At 37.5% G+C, this 17150-nt stretch overlaps 1 protein-coding gene across 3 annotated transcripts in view; it reads left to right on the forward strand.

Moving 5' to 3' along the window:
- The window catches only part of GPC5 (glypican 5), a 1591779-nt gene that overhangs the window by 1218242 nt on the left and 356387 nt on the right, over positions 1 to 17150 (forward strand). Inside the window, exon 8 of one of the 3 annotated variants that reach the window (XM_070380657.1) lies at positions 8239 to 8349. The exons of the other annotated variants lie outside the window; for them this stretch is intronic. Within the exon in view, the coding sequence (XP_070236758.1) occupies positions 8239 to 8264 (26 nt within the window). The 3' untranslated portion in view covers positions 8265 to 8349. Of the gene's footprint in view, positions 1 to 8238; positions 8350 to 17150 lie in introns of those variants that run through there. 3 annotated transcript variants of the gene reach the window in all.

Here is a 17150-nt window from a genome sequence, read left to right on the forward strand (position 1 = left end):
TCTCCTAGGTGTACTAGTACATTACAGCTCTCCACAGATATCATAAACAGCGACATCTTTGGTAATGAATGTCAGAATCATGCCAGCCTAAGAGTATATTATCCATCTCCTTGTCTCGTTGCTGACACACCAAGTGCGACACTTGTTGGAAATTCCGTAATCCAACAACCCTTAATATACAAATTTTGCACTAGTTGCACCAAGAAGATATTTCAGAAGCCCAGTCAATTATGAAGACAGAATGTCTCTTATCTAAACAGCATCACTGTCTCAGTCATTTCTCATTTTCCTTCAATTAATTTGTCTTTTACTATGGAAACATTGAAAGGCCTAAGATTTTAAGGCCAGAAGGGATGCTAGTCTAAACATTTAAATTTGCAAATTAGAAAGTTGAAGATAAGAGTTAACATATTTGCCTAAAATTACACTGGCAACTGGTTATCTATTTAGAAGTAGAACTAAAGTATTTCGACTCCTGCTACTGCTGCTGCTAAGTCGCTTCAGTCGTGTCCGACCCTGTGCGACCCCATAGACAGCAGCCCACCAGGCTCCCCCGTCCCTGGGATTCTCCAGGCAAGAACACTGGAGTGGGTTGCCATTTCCTTCTCCAATTCGACTCCTAGTCTAGTGCTATTTTCATTATGCCAGGCAGACTCACCAAAACTGATTCCTCAAGTGAATCTATTTAGAGCAACCACATTTGATTGTATTTGTTTTTTTAAAAAGGATTATGTACTCTCCTCCCTCTCCTTTCCTCCCCTCCACCCTTGCCCTTCCTTTCCCCCTTCCCCTTCTTTCATTTTCTCCTTGTCTTGCCTTTCCTTTGCTTGCTTTCACCCATCTCTCCCTGCCACTCACTCACTCTCCTCCTCCGCCCCCACTTCCATCTTCCTTCTGTCCCTTTTTCCATCCTTCTTTCTCCGTCCTTTCTTCTTTTCCCCTTCATCTCTCCCTCCCTCATTTTCCTCCTTTATACCTGTTTTGCCCCAACATCTAAGCAACGTTTTTGGTTACCTCTCTGTGTGCACTTAATTTTCCATATGACATTTTCTCTTGCCCAACAATTAATTTTTGTAAAGATGCCCATCAGAGCTGGTTAGTATATCATCCAAATCCTTAATCCATCTGCTTAAATCTAATTTTAGTCAAAGGGCCAAAAAAGATCCAAGTTAATCAAATGCTTTTACCATATAACTGATAGTAATATTCTTTGGGGAATTTTTGAGTTTATTATAGAAACAAATACAAACATTTTCCCTAAGTAGGAAGCACATTTTCCCTAAGAGTACACTTTTAAGGATATTACATCATCAGATTTAGAATAATTAACTTTGACTTTTATATTCATTATGTAATAGTTTATGGACTATTGGCACCTTGCCATACCACAAGAACTACAGAATAATAATATATTGGTATATATTAAAACAAAAACTCTCCTGCATGATGATATCTATTAATTAATATAAGAAGCATCATCACTAATAATACGACAGTCTATTTGAAGAAAACCATTTTAGGCAAAAGTGTTAGGTAGCAGTTTTCTTCTCCTAACCTACAGATGAAAGCAACTGTTACGTACTTTCCTAACTATGTGAAGTAGATGTTATAATGTTAGATGTATACAAAGATGAATAATATAATAGCAATCCTATAAAGAAGTATAGTCCAAAAATGTGAAGTAAAGAGAGAAAAATAACTTGTTATAAAAAGAAATACTAGATTTTGGTGATGAGGCAGTGGAAATAAAAGTTACGTTCTTACCAATGATATTTTAGTAATGATATTTATACTTACATTTAAAGTGAATGTAATATATATGTTTACAACATTTGGCTCATTTGCAAATATGTAGGGTACTTTAGTTGATTTTACCAGCAAGGGGAGGAAGGTTTGGTGAAAGAAAGAAGTTGTATTCAGTATAAAGTAATGAAATGGCTAATTGTGCCCTCTACATATTGAAAAGCAGAGACATTACTTTGCCAACAAAGGTCCGTCTAGTCAAGGCTATGGTTTTTCCAGTGGTCATGTATGGATGTGAGAGTTAGACTGTGAAGAAAGCTGAGCATCGAAGAATTGATGCTTTTGGACTGTGGTGTTGGAGAAGACTCTTGAGAGTCCCTTGGACTGCAAGGAGATCCAACCAGTCCATTCTGAAGGAGATCAGCCCTGGGATTTCTTTGGAAGGAATGATGCTAAAGCTGAAACTCCAGTACTTTGGCCACCTCATGCAAAGAGTTGACTCATTGGAAAAGACTCTGATGCTGGGAGGGATTGGGGGCAGGAGGAGAAGGGGACGACAGAGGATGAGATGGCTGGATGGCATCACTAACTCGGTGGACATGAGTCTGAGTGAACTCCGGGAGTTGGTGATGGACAGGGAGGCCTGGTGTGCTGTGATTCATGGGGTCACAAAGAATCGGACACAACTGAGCAACTGAACTGAATTGAAACAAAATTATAATGATGAGTACTCCCAGGGACTAAGGAAAATTTGGCCTAAGATCTTAACATATTGCATTTTAAAGAGCTTTTACTATTCATATGTGATCACTATCCTCTACAACATCTTAGAGTGGGAGTTAACTAAAAACAAAGAAAACGCTAAAATCCAGAAAGAGCAGGAGCCTAACTCAGTTGAGTGAAGCATATTTGGAGGCCTAGAGTGAATGCTAGCCCTGAAGCTCTCTTCACACAACACTGTACCAGAAGCAGCTGCTCCTAACGTGTAAAGATAGAGAATTAAGAAAGATACAGGCACCCCAGTGTTCGTGGCAGCATTATTTATACTTTCCAAGATACAGAAACAACCTATCAACAGATGAATGGATAAAGAAGATGTTGTACATATATACAGTGGAATATTACTCAGCCATGTGAAAGAATGAAATAATGCCACTTGCCACAACATGGTTGGGTTTGGAAGGCCATTATGCTAAGTGAAATAAGTCAGACATAGAAAGGCAAATACTATACTATATCACTTATCTGTGGATCTAAAAATACAATAAACCAGTGAATAAAAGAAAAAAGAAGCAGACTCAAAAATATAGAGAATAAACTGCTGGTTACCAGTGGAGAGAGGAAAGTGGGGAGAGGCAATATTGAGATGAAAGTGAAAGTGTTTGGCACTCAGTTATGTTTAACTGTTTGCAACAGTGTAGACTGTAGTCCCTGTCAATGGGATTCTCCAGGCAAGAATCCTGCAGTGGGTGGCCATTGCCTTCTCCAGGGGATTTTCCCAACCCAGGGGTTGACACTAGGTCTCCCACATTGCAGGCAGATTCTTTACCATCTGAAAAATCAGTTCAGTTCAGTCACTCAGTCATGTCCGAATCTTTGTGACCCCATGGATTGCAGAATGCCAGGCTTCTCTCTCCATCACCAAATCCCAGAGCTTACTCAAACTCATGTCTATCAAGTAGGTGATGCCATCCAACCATCTCATCCTCTGTCATCCCCTTCTTCTCTTGCCTTCAGCCTTACCCAGCATCAGTGTCTTTTCCAATGAGTCAGTCCTTCACATCAGGTGGCCAAAGTATTGGAGTTTCAGCTTCAACATCAGTACTTCCAATGAATACTCAGGACTTACATCCTTTAGGATGGACTGGATGGATCTCCTTGAAGTCCAAGGGACTCTCAAGAGTCTTTTCCAACACCAAAGTTCAAAAGCATCAATTCTGCACTCAGCTTTCTTTATAGTCCAACTCTCACATCCATACATGACTACTGGAAAAACCATAGCTTTGACTAGATGGACCTTTGTCGGTAAAGTCAAGTCTCTGCTCTTTAATATGCTCTCTAGGTTAGTCATAACTTTTCTTCCAAGGAACAAGTGTCTTTTAATTTCATGGCTGCAGTCACCATCTGCAGTGATTTTGGGACCCCCCAAAATAAAGTCTCTCACTATTTCCATTGTTTTCCCATCTCTTTGCCATGAAATGATGGGACTAGATGCTGTAATCTTAGTTTTCTGAATGCTGAGTTTTAAGCCAACTTTTTCACTCTCCTCTTTCACTTTCATCAAGAGGCTCTTTAGTTCTTCTTCACTTTCTGCCGTAAAGGTGGTGTCATCTGCATATCTGAGGTTATTGCTATTTCTCCCAGCAATCTTGATTCCAGCTTGTGCTTCATCCAGCCTGGCATTTTGCATTATGTGCTCTGCATATAAGTTCAATAAACAGGGTGACAATATATAGCCTTGATGTACTCCTTTCCCGATTTGGAACCAGTCAGTTGTTTCATATCCAGTTCTAATTGTTGCTTCTTTACCTGCATACAGATTTCTCAGGAGGCTGGTCAGATGGTCTGGCATTCCCATTCCTTTAAGAATTTTCAATAGTTTGTAGTGATCCACACAGTCAAAGGTTTTGGCATAATCAATAAAGCAGAAGTAGATGTTTTTCTGGAACTCTCCTGCTTTTTCGATGATTCAACGGATGTTGGCAGTTTGATCTCTAGTCCCACTTCCTTTTTTAAAACAAGCGTTAACATCTGGAAGTTCACAGTTCATGTACTATTGAAGCCTGGCTGGGAGAATTTTGAGCATTACTTTGCTAACATGTGAGATGAGTACAGTTGTGCAGTAGTTTAAAATTCGTTGGCATTGCCTTTCTTTGGGATTGGGATGAAAACTGACCTTTTCCAGTCCTGTGGCCACTGTTGATTTTTCCCAAATTTCTGGCATATTGAGTGCAGTACTTTCACAGCATCATATTTTAGGATTTGAAGTAGATCAACTGGAATTCCATTACCTCCACTAGCTTTGTTTGTAGTGATGATTTCTAAAGCCCACTTGATGTCTCATTCCAGGATGTCTGGCTCTAGGTGAGTGATCACACCATCGTGATTATCTGGGTCATGAAGATCTTTTTTGTACAGTTCTTCTGTGTATTCTTGCCACCTCTTCTTAATATTTTCTGCTTCTCTTAGGTCCATACCATTTCTGTCCTTTATTGTGCCCATCTACGCATGAGAAGTTTCCTTGGTATCTCTAATTTTCCTGAGGAGATCTCTAGTCTTGCCTGTTCTATTGTTTTCCTCTATTTCTTTGTATTGATCACTGAGGAAGGCTTTCTTATCTCTCCTTGCTATTCTTTGGAACTCTGCATTCTTTGCCTTTCATGTCTCTTCTTTTCGCAGTTATTTGTAAGGCCTCCTCAGACAGCTATTTTGCCTTTTTGCATTTCTTTTTCTTGGGGATGGTCTTGATCATTGCCTCCTATACAGTATCACGAACCTCTGTCCATAGTTCTTCAGGCACTCTATCAGATCTAATCCCTTGAATCTATTTGTCACTTCCATTGTATAATCGTAAGGCATTTGATGTAGGTCATACCTGAATGGTCTAGTGGTTTTCCCTACTTTCTTCAATTTAAATCTGAATTTGGCAATAAGGGGTTCATGATCTGAGCCACAGTCAGCTCCCGGTCTTGTTTTTGCTGACTGTATAGAGCTTCTGCATCTTTGGCTGCAAAGAATATAATCAATCTGATTTTGATATTGACCATCTGGTGATGTCCATGTGTAGAGTCTTCACTTGTGTTATTGGAAGAGGGTGTTTGCTATGACAAGTGTGTTCTCTTGGCAAAACTCTGTTAGCCTTTGACCTACTCATGCTGGTCAAGAAGTTTTTGGTTTTCAAGTTTCTTGGGTCATGGAATTCTTGAGAAAACCTTTCAGGGAAATAATGCTTGCATTTTTGCATATGAACAGATAGACTGTTGATAATCCTTCTCCATGATGGGCAATGCTGAGTAAATAAGGCCTCATCCCAAGGCTCTGCTGTGGTTTATTTCAAAGGACCTCTGGAGCAAAATGCATCACAGACCTTTACATTGGAAGTATCCTATATGGAAATTTATAATGAGAAAGTCCAGGATCTTTTAGACCCCAAAAGCAAGTTTTAATTTCAGAGTTTCCACAGGAGAAGATGAGCACAAGATGAGCTCATGGCCTCACCCATCAGAACAAGACCCAGTTTCCCCCTCAGTCAGTCTCTCCCATCAGGAAACTTCCGTAAACCTCTTATCCTTCTCCATCAGAGGGCAGACAGAATGAAAACCACAATCACAGATAACTAACCAATCTAATCACGTGGACCACAGCCTTGTCTAACTCAATGAAACTATGAGCCATGCCATGTAGGGCCACCCAGGATGGTCATGGTGGAGAGTTCTGACAAAACGTGGTCCACTGGAGAAGAGAGTGGCAAACCACTTCAGTATTCTTGCCCTGAGAACCCCATGAACAGTATGAAAAGGCAAAAGGATAGGACATCAGGGAAGCCCCTAATATTGGGGTAGGGAAATTTTTTAAAAGGTTTATTATGGGATTAAATGGAAACATGTGTGAAGCTTTTGAAAATTATAAAGAACTATAGATATTTTAAGGTGTATTCAATAAAAATAAAAAATAAGGCATTGGTAAATTTTGACCAAGTTGGGGAGGGGAAAGAGACTCTCATAAATAATGGTAGAACCTTTAGATCCTCATATTGTAAATAATAGATGATGATTCAGATATATAACAAAATATATAAACGGTTTATTATTATGGTATTATTTAAAGTCATATTTATCAAGTTTATAGAGTACTAAACAGAAATCCTAAGGTTATAATATTGTATAAAAAATGAGAAAAATCCACAAGTATATTTTAAAAATCACTCTGAAATGCATGTTAGGTGGTACAGAAAAATGTAGGTGGTGAATCTTCTGTGAGTTACTATGTTTGTCAGGGAAGGGCGTGATGGATGGTTTTGTAGCTATGTATTACTTTCCAGAGTGTCTGAAATATTATGTGCTGCATATAGGGAAAATACAAATTTAAAAATCGTAAACTTAGATGGAATAAAGATACAATTTGAGGAACAAAATCTTCAATTTATTGCATGAATATAAAGTTAATACTTTAGTTGTTTGAATATTCTGTTTTGGTATTGTCCTTGTTAAGTTCATTTTGCTTAGCCTTATTGAATTTTCTACCTTATACTTATTTTAGATACAAGTTAAATTGTTACTATATCTTAATGGTGTTTTTTAATGAACACAAGTTCTTAATTTTAATGAATTCTAGTCCATTCTACTTTGCTTTTATGGATACTGCTTTTGAAGAACATCTCTACCCATTCTAAGATCATGAATATATTATCCTATGCTATTTTCTAAAAGTTGCTTTGTTATACACATTTCTGCCTACAAATCCAAATAGAATTCATTTTTGTATCAAGTAAATGGGGTCACATTTTGTTTTATATCTCTCATAAGGATATCTAATTGGTACAATACAATATACTGGATATACTTATTTCACACTTCATTCCTGGGCATATTTACTTCAAATCAAATGACTAAATATTTCTGAATTTGTCTCTGCAGTCTATTTTGTTCCATTGATTTACTTCTCTAATCTTCTACCAAAAACATGCTATTAATACTTTGGCTACTTTTGTAATAAATTTTGGTAGCAGATGTGTATGTTCCCAAATTTACTTAAAAATATCTTCACAAGTCTTAGTACTTGGCATTTCATAAATGATAGATTTATTGATAAAATTTGTTTCAGTTTTCACAACAAAAATTAGAAACATCTGTTCTGATTTTTATTGGGATTGCATTATATCTACAGGTCAGTTTAGCAATATTGCCAAGTGTTCTAATTCATAAACATTGTGTATCCCTTTATTTCTTTAGCTTGCCTTTAATTTCCCTCAAGGGGAGTTTACGTTATAGAATTTGTATGTTATATTTCAGTAAAAAGGATAAAAACCCAAGGGCTTAGTACATACTTATTACATAATAGTAGCTAATAAGTATCAATAACTATTGAGCATTTACAATGTGCTTGACCCTAAATATTTGTTCACTCTCAGTATTTGTTATACTACCTATGCGTATAGGTCACACAGTCTGCTCGTGATAGTAATAAGACCCAAGTCCAGGTCTGCCTAATAGGAAAACCAGTGTTAGCATGGTCTTAAAACCTACCCTGTTTAGTTTCCTATAGAATCTCCATCTGTACTTTTATACTGTGGACTACAACAGATGATTTTTAGGTGTATATTTCCTATGCTAATTGCTAATTTATTTAATACATATTCATAAGCTTTTTAATAAAAATGCATTTGGAGAGATAGTATGATGTGATACAGAATACAGTATAAACTGTTCTAGTTCTGCCTTGCCCAGTTACAAAGTATGTGGTCAAGCATTTGAACTTAATCTTTTTTCTCCTTAGGTCCTTCATGTGTAGCATGGGAATAATAACTCCTAAGCTACTTTCATCAGCAACTATTGAGACTATTAAGTTACATGTTTAAGGTGAAAGTACTTTAACAGTTCTTTATAAATTACATTATTGCTTTGAAAGTCCATTTCTTTATATGTTTCAAATATATTGGAGTATGTAAAAAAATGATTTTGCCCTAGATTAAGTAACTCTTTTATCAATGTATCTTATTAGTTCTGTAAAAGAAAACAGTGCTAAAATTTTCCTTTCTTTATGTTTCCTGTTAGATAGGATGGCCTTGTAACTAGGTTTGTCTTGGACAGTACAGCCTCCTTTAAATCTCATCATGAAAAGGTTAAAAACTTATATGGACACCTCGTATTAGGTGGTGACGGTGTGTGTTTTTAAAACACTTAAGAAATACTAAAAATTATCATTTAAATGTGAGCTTTTTCAATATATTCCAAAAACATGCTTCTCTGTGACAGTTTCCATATATTTTAAAATTGGCTTCACAATTTTTAGTGTTATCTTTCAACCAGATTGCAGTTTATCTTTTGCAGCATAAAAATACAGCTCATATGTGCACTAGAGTTATCAGTTCCTGTATGCATGTCCAAATATGTTCTTTTGTTATGCAGCTGGGGCATACTGCTTTGTTTTGCTTTTTTTCAAATTTAGATTGCCACACTGAAATTTTAAAATGCCAGACAAGTACTTTTTTATTAAGTTGTAATTAACATACAATATTATGTTAGTTTCAGGTATATAACATAGTGAATTGATATTTTTATGTATTAGAATATGGTTCTCTCAATAAAACCAATTACCATCCATTACCATACAAAGTTGTTATAATATTATTGACTGTAATTTTCTACGTGATCATTGTTGTTATTGTTGTTCAGTTGCTAAGTCATGTCCAACTCTTTGTGATCCCATGGAATGTAGCCTGCCAGGATCTTCTGTCCTCCATTGTCTCCCAGAGTTTGCTCAAAAATTCATGTCCATTGAGATGGTAATGCAATCCAACCATCTCATCCTCTGCTGCCTATTTCTCCTTTTGCCTTGAATCTTTCCCAGTATCAGGGTCTTTTCCAATGAGTCAGCTCTTGGGATCAGGTGTCCAAAGTACTGGAGCTTCCGGTTCAGAATCAACCCTTCCAGTGAGTATTTAGAATTGATTTTCTTTAGGATTGACTGGTTTGATATCCTTGCAGTCCACAGGACTCTCAGAGTCTTCTCCAGCACCACAATTTGAAAGCATCAGTTCTTCAGCACTTAGCCTTCTTTATGGTCCAACTCTCACATCCATACATAAATACTGGAAGCACCATAGCTTTGACTATAAGAACCTTTGTTGGCAAAATGATTTCTCTATTTTTAACATGTTGTCTAGGTTTGTCATAACTTTCCTTCCAAGGAGCAAGCCTTTTATTTCATGGCTACAGTCACCGTCTGCATTAATTTTGGAGCCCAAGAAAATAAAGTCTGTCACTGCTTCCACTTTTCCCCCTTCTATTTGCCATGAAGTAATGGGACTAGATACCATGATCTTAGTTTTTTGAATGTTGAGTTTCAAGCTAGCTTTTTCATTCTCTCCCTTTCCCCCTAATCAAGAGGCTATTTAATTGTAATAGTTTTTGGTGGAATATTTGGAATTTTATATATATATATATTTAATGTCATCTGCAAATAGTGACAGTTTTCCTCCTTCCTTTCCAAACTGGATGCCTTTTTTCTTGCCTAATTTCTGGGCCTTGGACTTCCAATACTGTGTTAGTAAAAGTGGTGAGAGTGAGCATCCTTGTCTTGTTCCCAAACTTAGAGGAAAAGCCTTCAGCTTTTCACCTTTGAGTATGATTTTAACTGGCACTCCCAGGCGGCAATAGTGGTAAAGAACCTGCCTGCCATTGCAGGAGAAATACAGATGCAGGTTCATTCTCTGAGTCAGGAGGATCCCCTGCAAGAGGGCATGGCAACCCACTCCAGTATTCTTGCCTGGAGAATCCCATGGACAGAGGAGTCTGGAAGGCTACAGTCCACAGGGTCACAAAGAGTGGGACACAACTGAAGCAACTTCACAGGCACATATACAGATGATCTCAGATGTAGATTTGTCATATGTGTCCTTTCTTAGGTTTTTTCTGTACCCACTTTGTTGAGAGTTTTTATTATAAATGGCTGTTAAATTTTGTCGAATGCTTTTTCTACATCTAATGAGATGATTGTTAAATTTATATCCTTCATTTTATTAATGTAGTATATCATCCTGAAGAATGTTCCATGTGCACTTGAAGTTAATACGTATTCTGCTGCTTTTAGATGGAACATTGTGTTTATATCTGGTCTACTGTGTCATTTAAGGGCAGTTTTCCTTATTGATTTTCTGTCTGGATGGTCTATGTATTGATGTAAGTGAGATAGTGAAGTCCCCTACTATTTTTGTATTGCTGTTTGTCTCTATTTTTGGTAATATTTGCTTTATACATTTAGGTGCTCCTATGTTAGGTACCTGCTGCTGCTGCTGCTAAGTCGCTTCAGTCGTGTCCAAATCTGTGCGACCCCATAGACGGCAGCCCACCAGGCTCCCCCGTCCCTGGGATTCTCCAGGCAAGAACACGAGTGGGTTGCCATTTCCTTCTCCAATGCATGCATGCATGCTAAGTCGCTTCAGTCATGTCCGACTCTGTGCGACCCTGTGGACAGCAGCCCACCGGGCTCCTCTGTCCATGGGATTCTCTAGGCAAGAATACAGGAGTGGGTTGCCATTTCCTTCCCTACGTTAGGTGCATAAATGTTTACAAATGTTTTATCTTAACATCCCTAGATTGAGTCCCACATGATCATGTTGTATGATCCTTTTAATGTACTATTCAGTTTGGTTTGCTAATATTTGAGAATTTTTACATCTATGTTCCCTGGTGGCTTAGACAGTAAAGAATCTTCCTGTAATGCAGGAGACCGAGGATTGATCCCTGGGTTGGGAAGATCACCTGGAGAAGGGAATGGCAACCCACTCCATTATTCTTGCCTGGAGAATCCCTTGGACAGAGGAGACTGGCGGACTACTGTCCATGGGGTCACAAAGAATCGGATACGACAACAAACACTACTATACCACATATCTATGTTCATCAGTGGTACTGGGCTTTTTTTTTTTTTAATTATTTCCTTGTCTGATTTTGATATCAGGGTAATCCTGTCTTCAAAAATGGACTTTGGAAGTGTTCCCTCTCTTCATTTTTGAAATACTTTAAGAAGGATAGACATTGTCTCTTCTTTAACTATTTGGTAGAAACCAGTGAAAGTGGCTAGACTTCTGCATATTGGGATTTTTTTGATAACTGATTCAGTGGCTCCCCTCATAGCTCAGTTGGTCAAGAATCTACCTGCAATGCAGGAGACCCTGGTTTGATCCTGGGTCAGGAAGATCCCCTGGAGAAGGGGTAGGCTACCCACTCCAGTGTTCTTGGGCTTCCCTTGTGGCTCAGCTGGTAAAGAATCTACCTGCAATGCGTGAGACCTGGGTTCGATCCTTGGGTTGCAAAGATCCCCTGGAGAAGAGAAAGTTTACCTACTCCAGTATTCTGGCCTGGAGAATTCCATGGACTATACAGTCCATGGGGTCGCAAAGAGTCAGAAACAACTGAGTGACCTTTGCTTTCACTTTCTTTAACTTTCAGTTTCATTACTAAAGTGAAGTTGCTCAGTTGTGTCCAACTCTTTGCAACCCCATGGACTGTACCTGCCAGGCTCCTCCATCCATGGGATTTTCCAGGCAAGATTCCTGGAGTAGGTTGCCATTACCTTCTCCAGGGGATCTTCCCAACCCAGGGATCGAACCTGGGTCTCCTGCATTGCAGGCAGACTCTTTATTGTCTGAGCCACAAGGGGGTTTCATTACTAGTGATCAGTCTATTCAGATTTCCTATTTCATCATGATTCAATCTTGGGACTTTCTTATATTTTTTAAGTCTTTGTTGAAGTTCTGAGTTTCTCCATTCTCCCCCTGAATTTAAGAATCAGCCTTGTGACCATTCCTTTGAACTCTTATCATGTAAATTACTTATCTCTATTTCATTAGAATTTTTCTGAGATTTTATTTTATTTTTTTGTTTAGAACGTATTTCTCTGTCTCCTCATTTTGTTTGACTTTTGATTTTGCTTTCATGAACTAGAAAAAACGGCCATCTCTCCTGGTCTTGAAGTAACAGCATTGTGTGAAGGCATTCTTCCTGCATAATCTAGATGCCCTTAAACTGTTGTTTTTTTCACTATGTTCCAGGGCACATGAGTCTGTCTCAAGCCCTCAACAATATCCCTCCCCAAGGTCACCACATGGGGGTGGTATTCCTGTGTATACTGTATCTGCTTCTCTGTTCATTGCTGCTGCTGAGGCTGCTAAGTTGCTTCTATCTGGTCCTTAAATATGCAGTAGCTATTTAGTCACCCTTCAGGTCTTCTTCAGTTTCAGCGTGTCCATGGGAAGAGGTGAGTCCCCCGTCTTCCTATGTCACTCTCTTGAACCCCTGTCCCATCTTGGATCCAAACAGAAGTACCCTTGATGTAGTAAACAAGCACTGAAGAAGCAGAGATTTTTATCAAAATTACTTAACCATACTAATGTCAACTGCCAATTATGCCCAACAGGGGTTGGGAGAAAATTGTGTTTAGTTTACCTGTTTTCCATAAAACTAGGTTCCCTTTGTAGACTTGCTTAGTATTTTCATAACTTTCTGTCCTAGTTGTGTTAAAGGGTAAACAGGTATTGAAAGAAACTAGCTAAAACTTCAGGAATGAACTGAATTTCTATAGCCTCATTCCAGAACCACAGGAACTCTTTGGAAACACATTGACATTTCATAAAAGCATGTTTTCTTAACATTTTTATAACTAAAAAGACCCATTTATAGGATTGTCTCACAAGAAGCTTAACACTGCTCAAGGAACATTTAAATTTACTGTCCTGCCAGAATGGAACAGCATGAAATTTCTACCTCACAGCTTCTCACGTGATAGGATTTGGGCTTTAGTGTTGATTGTATCTTCTGTTTCCTCCCCGCCCCCCGCCCCCCACTCAGTTTTCATCTGTTCTTACATTCCAACTGGGGCTTGCTTGGTTGTTTTTTCCAAGCTCATGTGTTGAATAACAAACACAGGATTACTTGGTCCTCCTCCATTTCAGTTCTGTTGAAATGGTATCTCACAAAATTGTATATTCTACTACTACTGAAGCAGAATTTACTTTTTAATTCTTCTGTTGTCATTTAATGAGCTTTTGTGGGGAAGATTGCATTAATTGAGCTAAAAATTATTCACTTGAAACAAGAGTTTTGTTTCTTTATTGTTCAGAGGTTTTTTTCAAAGTTTGATTTAGGATTACAGCATCTGATCATGAGGTTTCTTTATTTATGTGAATGGAGGGAGGAAGTATATTTTAAAAGTATTTTTTCATTGAGAGTCTAGAAGTTTCTCATTTTAAAAGATAATTTAGTATGATGATTCTGGGTATACATACATATTGTTGTTTAGTTGCTAAGTTGTGTCTGATTCTTTTGTGACCCCATAGACTATAGCCCACGAGGCTCCTCTGTCCATGGAACTTCCCAATACTGGAGTGGGTTGCCATTTCCTTGTCCAGGAGATCTTCTTAACCCAGGGATCAAACCTGTGTCTCCTGCATTGGCAGCTGGATTCTTTGAGCCATCAGGGACACCCCATATATACATATCAGTTCAGTCCAGTCGCTCAGTCATGTCCGACTCTTTGCAACCCCATGAATCGCAGCACGCCAGGCCTCCCTGTCCATCACCAACTCCTGGAGTTTACTCAAACTCATGTCCATCAAGTCGGCGATGCCATCCAGCCATCTCATCCTCTTTTGTCCCCTTCTCCTCCTGCCCCTAATCCTCCCAGCATCAGAGTCTTTTCCAATGACTCAACTCTTTGCATGAGGTGGCCAAAGTATTAGAGTTTCAGCTTTAGCATCATTCCTTCCAATGAACACCCAGGACTGGTCTCCTTTAGAATGGCCTGGTTGGATCTCCTTGCAGTCCAAGGGACTCTCAAGGGTCTTCTCCAACATCACAGTTCAAAAACATCAATTCTTCAGCAGTCAGCTTTCTTCACAGTCCAACTCTCACATCCATACATGACTACTGGAAAAACCATAGCCTTGACTAGATAGACCTTTGTTGACAAAGTAATGTCTCTGCTTTTGAATATACTATCTAGGTTGGTCATAACTTTCCTTCCAAGGAGTAAGCCTCTTTTAATTTCATGGCATATAGGGAGAAATAAATAGTTGTTTGTGTTTTCTAATGAGAAAGTAAGAGATCATTTAGATTGGAAGGGAAATGTTAATGAGCGAAATAAGTTGTGCTTTCTTAAGGGAAAAAGAGAGAAAGATAAACTAAAATAATAAAGTAGAATCAGTTGAAAAGTGTATTTGCTCAAGTGCTAGAGAGAGAAATTTAAGGAGAGACTTTATGTTTGAATGATATTACTCAACATTTTCTATTTGGAAAATGACCTGGTGAAAAGTCCTTAAGTCTATGCCAATGCTTGAGGTATTTTTATCTATTTATTCTCAGCAGTCTTAGTCACAAGAGGCATATGTGGAAGGAAGGAAATCTTTTTCAGTGACTCACTGATATTGAGAGAAAAATTCAAAATGAGTTGCCAGGAATAAAATAGTAGAATTTTAAAGGAATTCTTTTCTTACTCATTGTGAACTTGCCAACCTTATCCTGGAAAAATTAATCATGCTCTGATAGGGTCGTCCTAGACAGCCAACCTTTAAGCGTCTATTCTTCTCTATAATCAATATAGTAGTTTAGCATTTAAACCTGCCTCCAGGCTCAAGGGTAGAGAACTCCTCCTGAAGAATCTTTTTCTTCTAGTCATAATTCTTTATGGGTTATATGAAATAATTTTAAGTAAAAAAAAAGTCCAAAAAAAAGGTAAATTATTATTATTGCTATTTTTTCTTCATAATGAACATAAAAATTGGTTGTAATCAACTTAATTTCAGGTTCCAGTAAAGTACATGAAATAGAATGAACTAATGCTTTAAATTAATTTTTGAATAAAATTTAATGTTAAAGGTAAGTACACCAATTATGAACTATAGAATCAAAGCTATAAAAGTGACTTGAATGGTCTTGCATATAGGTGAATTCCTCTATATTTAATATATATAAATTATTTAAATATATGTAATTTTATATATAAAGTCTTATACTATGTATAAATATGTAAAATATATATAAGCTATGTCAAACAAATAATAATATATTTTAATAACTGCCATGAAAGAAAACCTTCAAACCTTCCTCTCCTGTTTTTAAATTTCACACACAGAGTTCTTAAAATTAATAATTACAATATTTAGAAATACTTATGCATAAGATTTATCACATTCTAAGGAAAATATATGCAAACTCTTCTCTGGAAAAGTTTGCCAGTCACAGCTTTCTTTTAAAAATATGTATATAAACTTTAACACCTTCCTTACTTTGCTGATCTTTTCTATTTCATACGGTATAGTCTCAACACCTTAGTCTTTCTGTGTCTTTTTTAGGAATTCTTATTCCTTAGTGTTATTTATTGTGTATTGCATCATAAGGAATGTGTTACTGAAAGACTATAATAAGTGAAATTTAGAGATAAGTATTTTTAAAAGATACTAAGCTATTTCCAATGGTCATCATTATAGTAATGCCTACTCTTCTTTTGTACTATATATAAAATATTAATACTGTTATTTTCAAAGTAATAAAAAGAAAAACTGCATTACCAAATGATAAAATAAATGAACTAGTTAATCACAGTGTTAGTCGCTCAGTTGTGTCTGACTTTTTGTGACCCCATGGACTATAATCTGCCAGGCTCCTCTGTCCATGGAATTCTCCAGGCAAGAATACCAGAGTGGGTTGCCATTTCTTTCTCCAGGGGATAGTCCCAACCCAGGGATTGAACCTAGGTATCCTACATTGCAGGCAGATTCTTTGCCATCTGAGCCACCAGAGAAGCATCTGGTTAATCATAAGGACTTTCCAAAACTATGGACTTTATTGAATCAGGCCCATACTACAATATGAATATTACTCTTCTTTTTCCACTCAGAATGTCAGGTCAGTTAAAAAAAAAAAAAATAGGACATGAAAGTAGAACTACTTTACTGCAGCTCATTTCTGTGTGGTTGAGTTACTTATTTTATCATGCTAACAGAGATAGAAAACCTTTATTTTTCTGACAATGTAGGTTATGAATGATATTTATTTCTTGAGGAAGCTCTGTCTAAAAATGTTCTCTCTGACCTAAATTAATAATTCTCATTCAAGCAAAGCCAATCAGAATCCACCTCTTCACAAGCTGTTTTCTCTATGGGTTTTAAGACAGAGTTCAGGTCTGTTCAGAGACCTTGAACCACATCCAAATCAATTTAGAGTTTATCTATATTTTTCACTATGCCTCATGCCACTTTCTGGCATTGAAATGATGTGTGTGGGGGCCACCATCACGCATTAGTATATACAGAGGTGGAATGTTCAACAAATGTGGACAGACAGTACCCGCTCCCACACAATAAAAATAAACTAGAACCTGTTGCCCATTAACAGTCAAAGAAAAAATGAAATCTGTTACAGAAAGAAATATTTCCTCATCTTATATCCTCACTTTGCCTCTTTTTTTCTCATTTTGTTTTTCTGATTTTAAGTGATAAAAAAAATTCCTTTGCTAAGGCGGGATGATAGCGAGTGAGAAGGGGCAAGTTTCTTTTACCAAAAGAAATATTCCTTTTTATATGTCTCGGTCTTGATGGTTGATATAGCTATTTTTCTGTAACAGAAAATAACACAGACAACTATAGTGCAAGGATACCTATGTTTCCCCTTGTTCCTTATCTGTTCTTC

Source organism: Bos mutus, chromosome 12 (genome assembly GCF_027580195.1).
Source record: "Bos mutus isolate GX-2022 chromosome 12, NWIPB_WYAK_1.1, whole genome shotgun sequence".
In the NCBI taxonomy this organism is placed as follows: Eukaryota; Metazoa; Chordata; class Mammalia; order Artiodactyla; family Bovidae; genus Bos; species Bos mutus.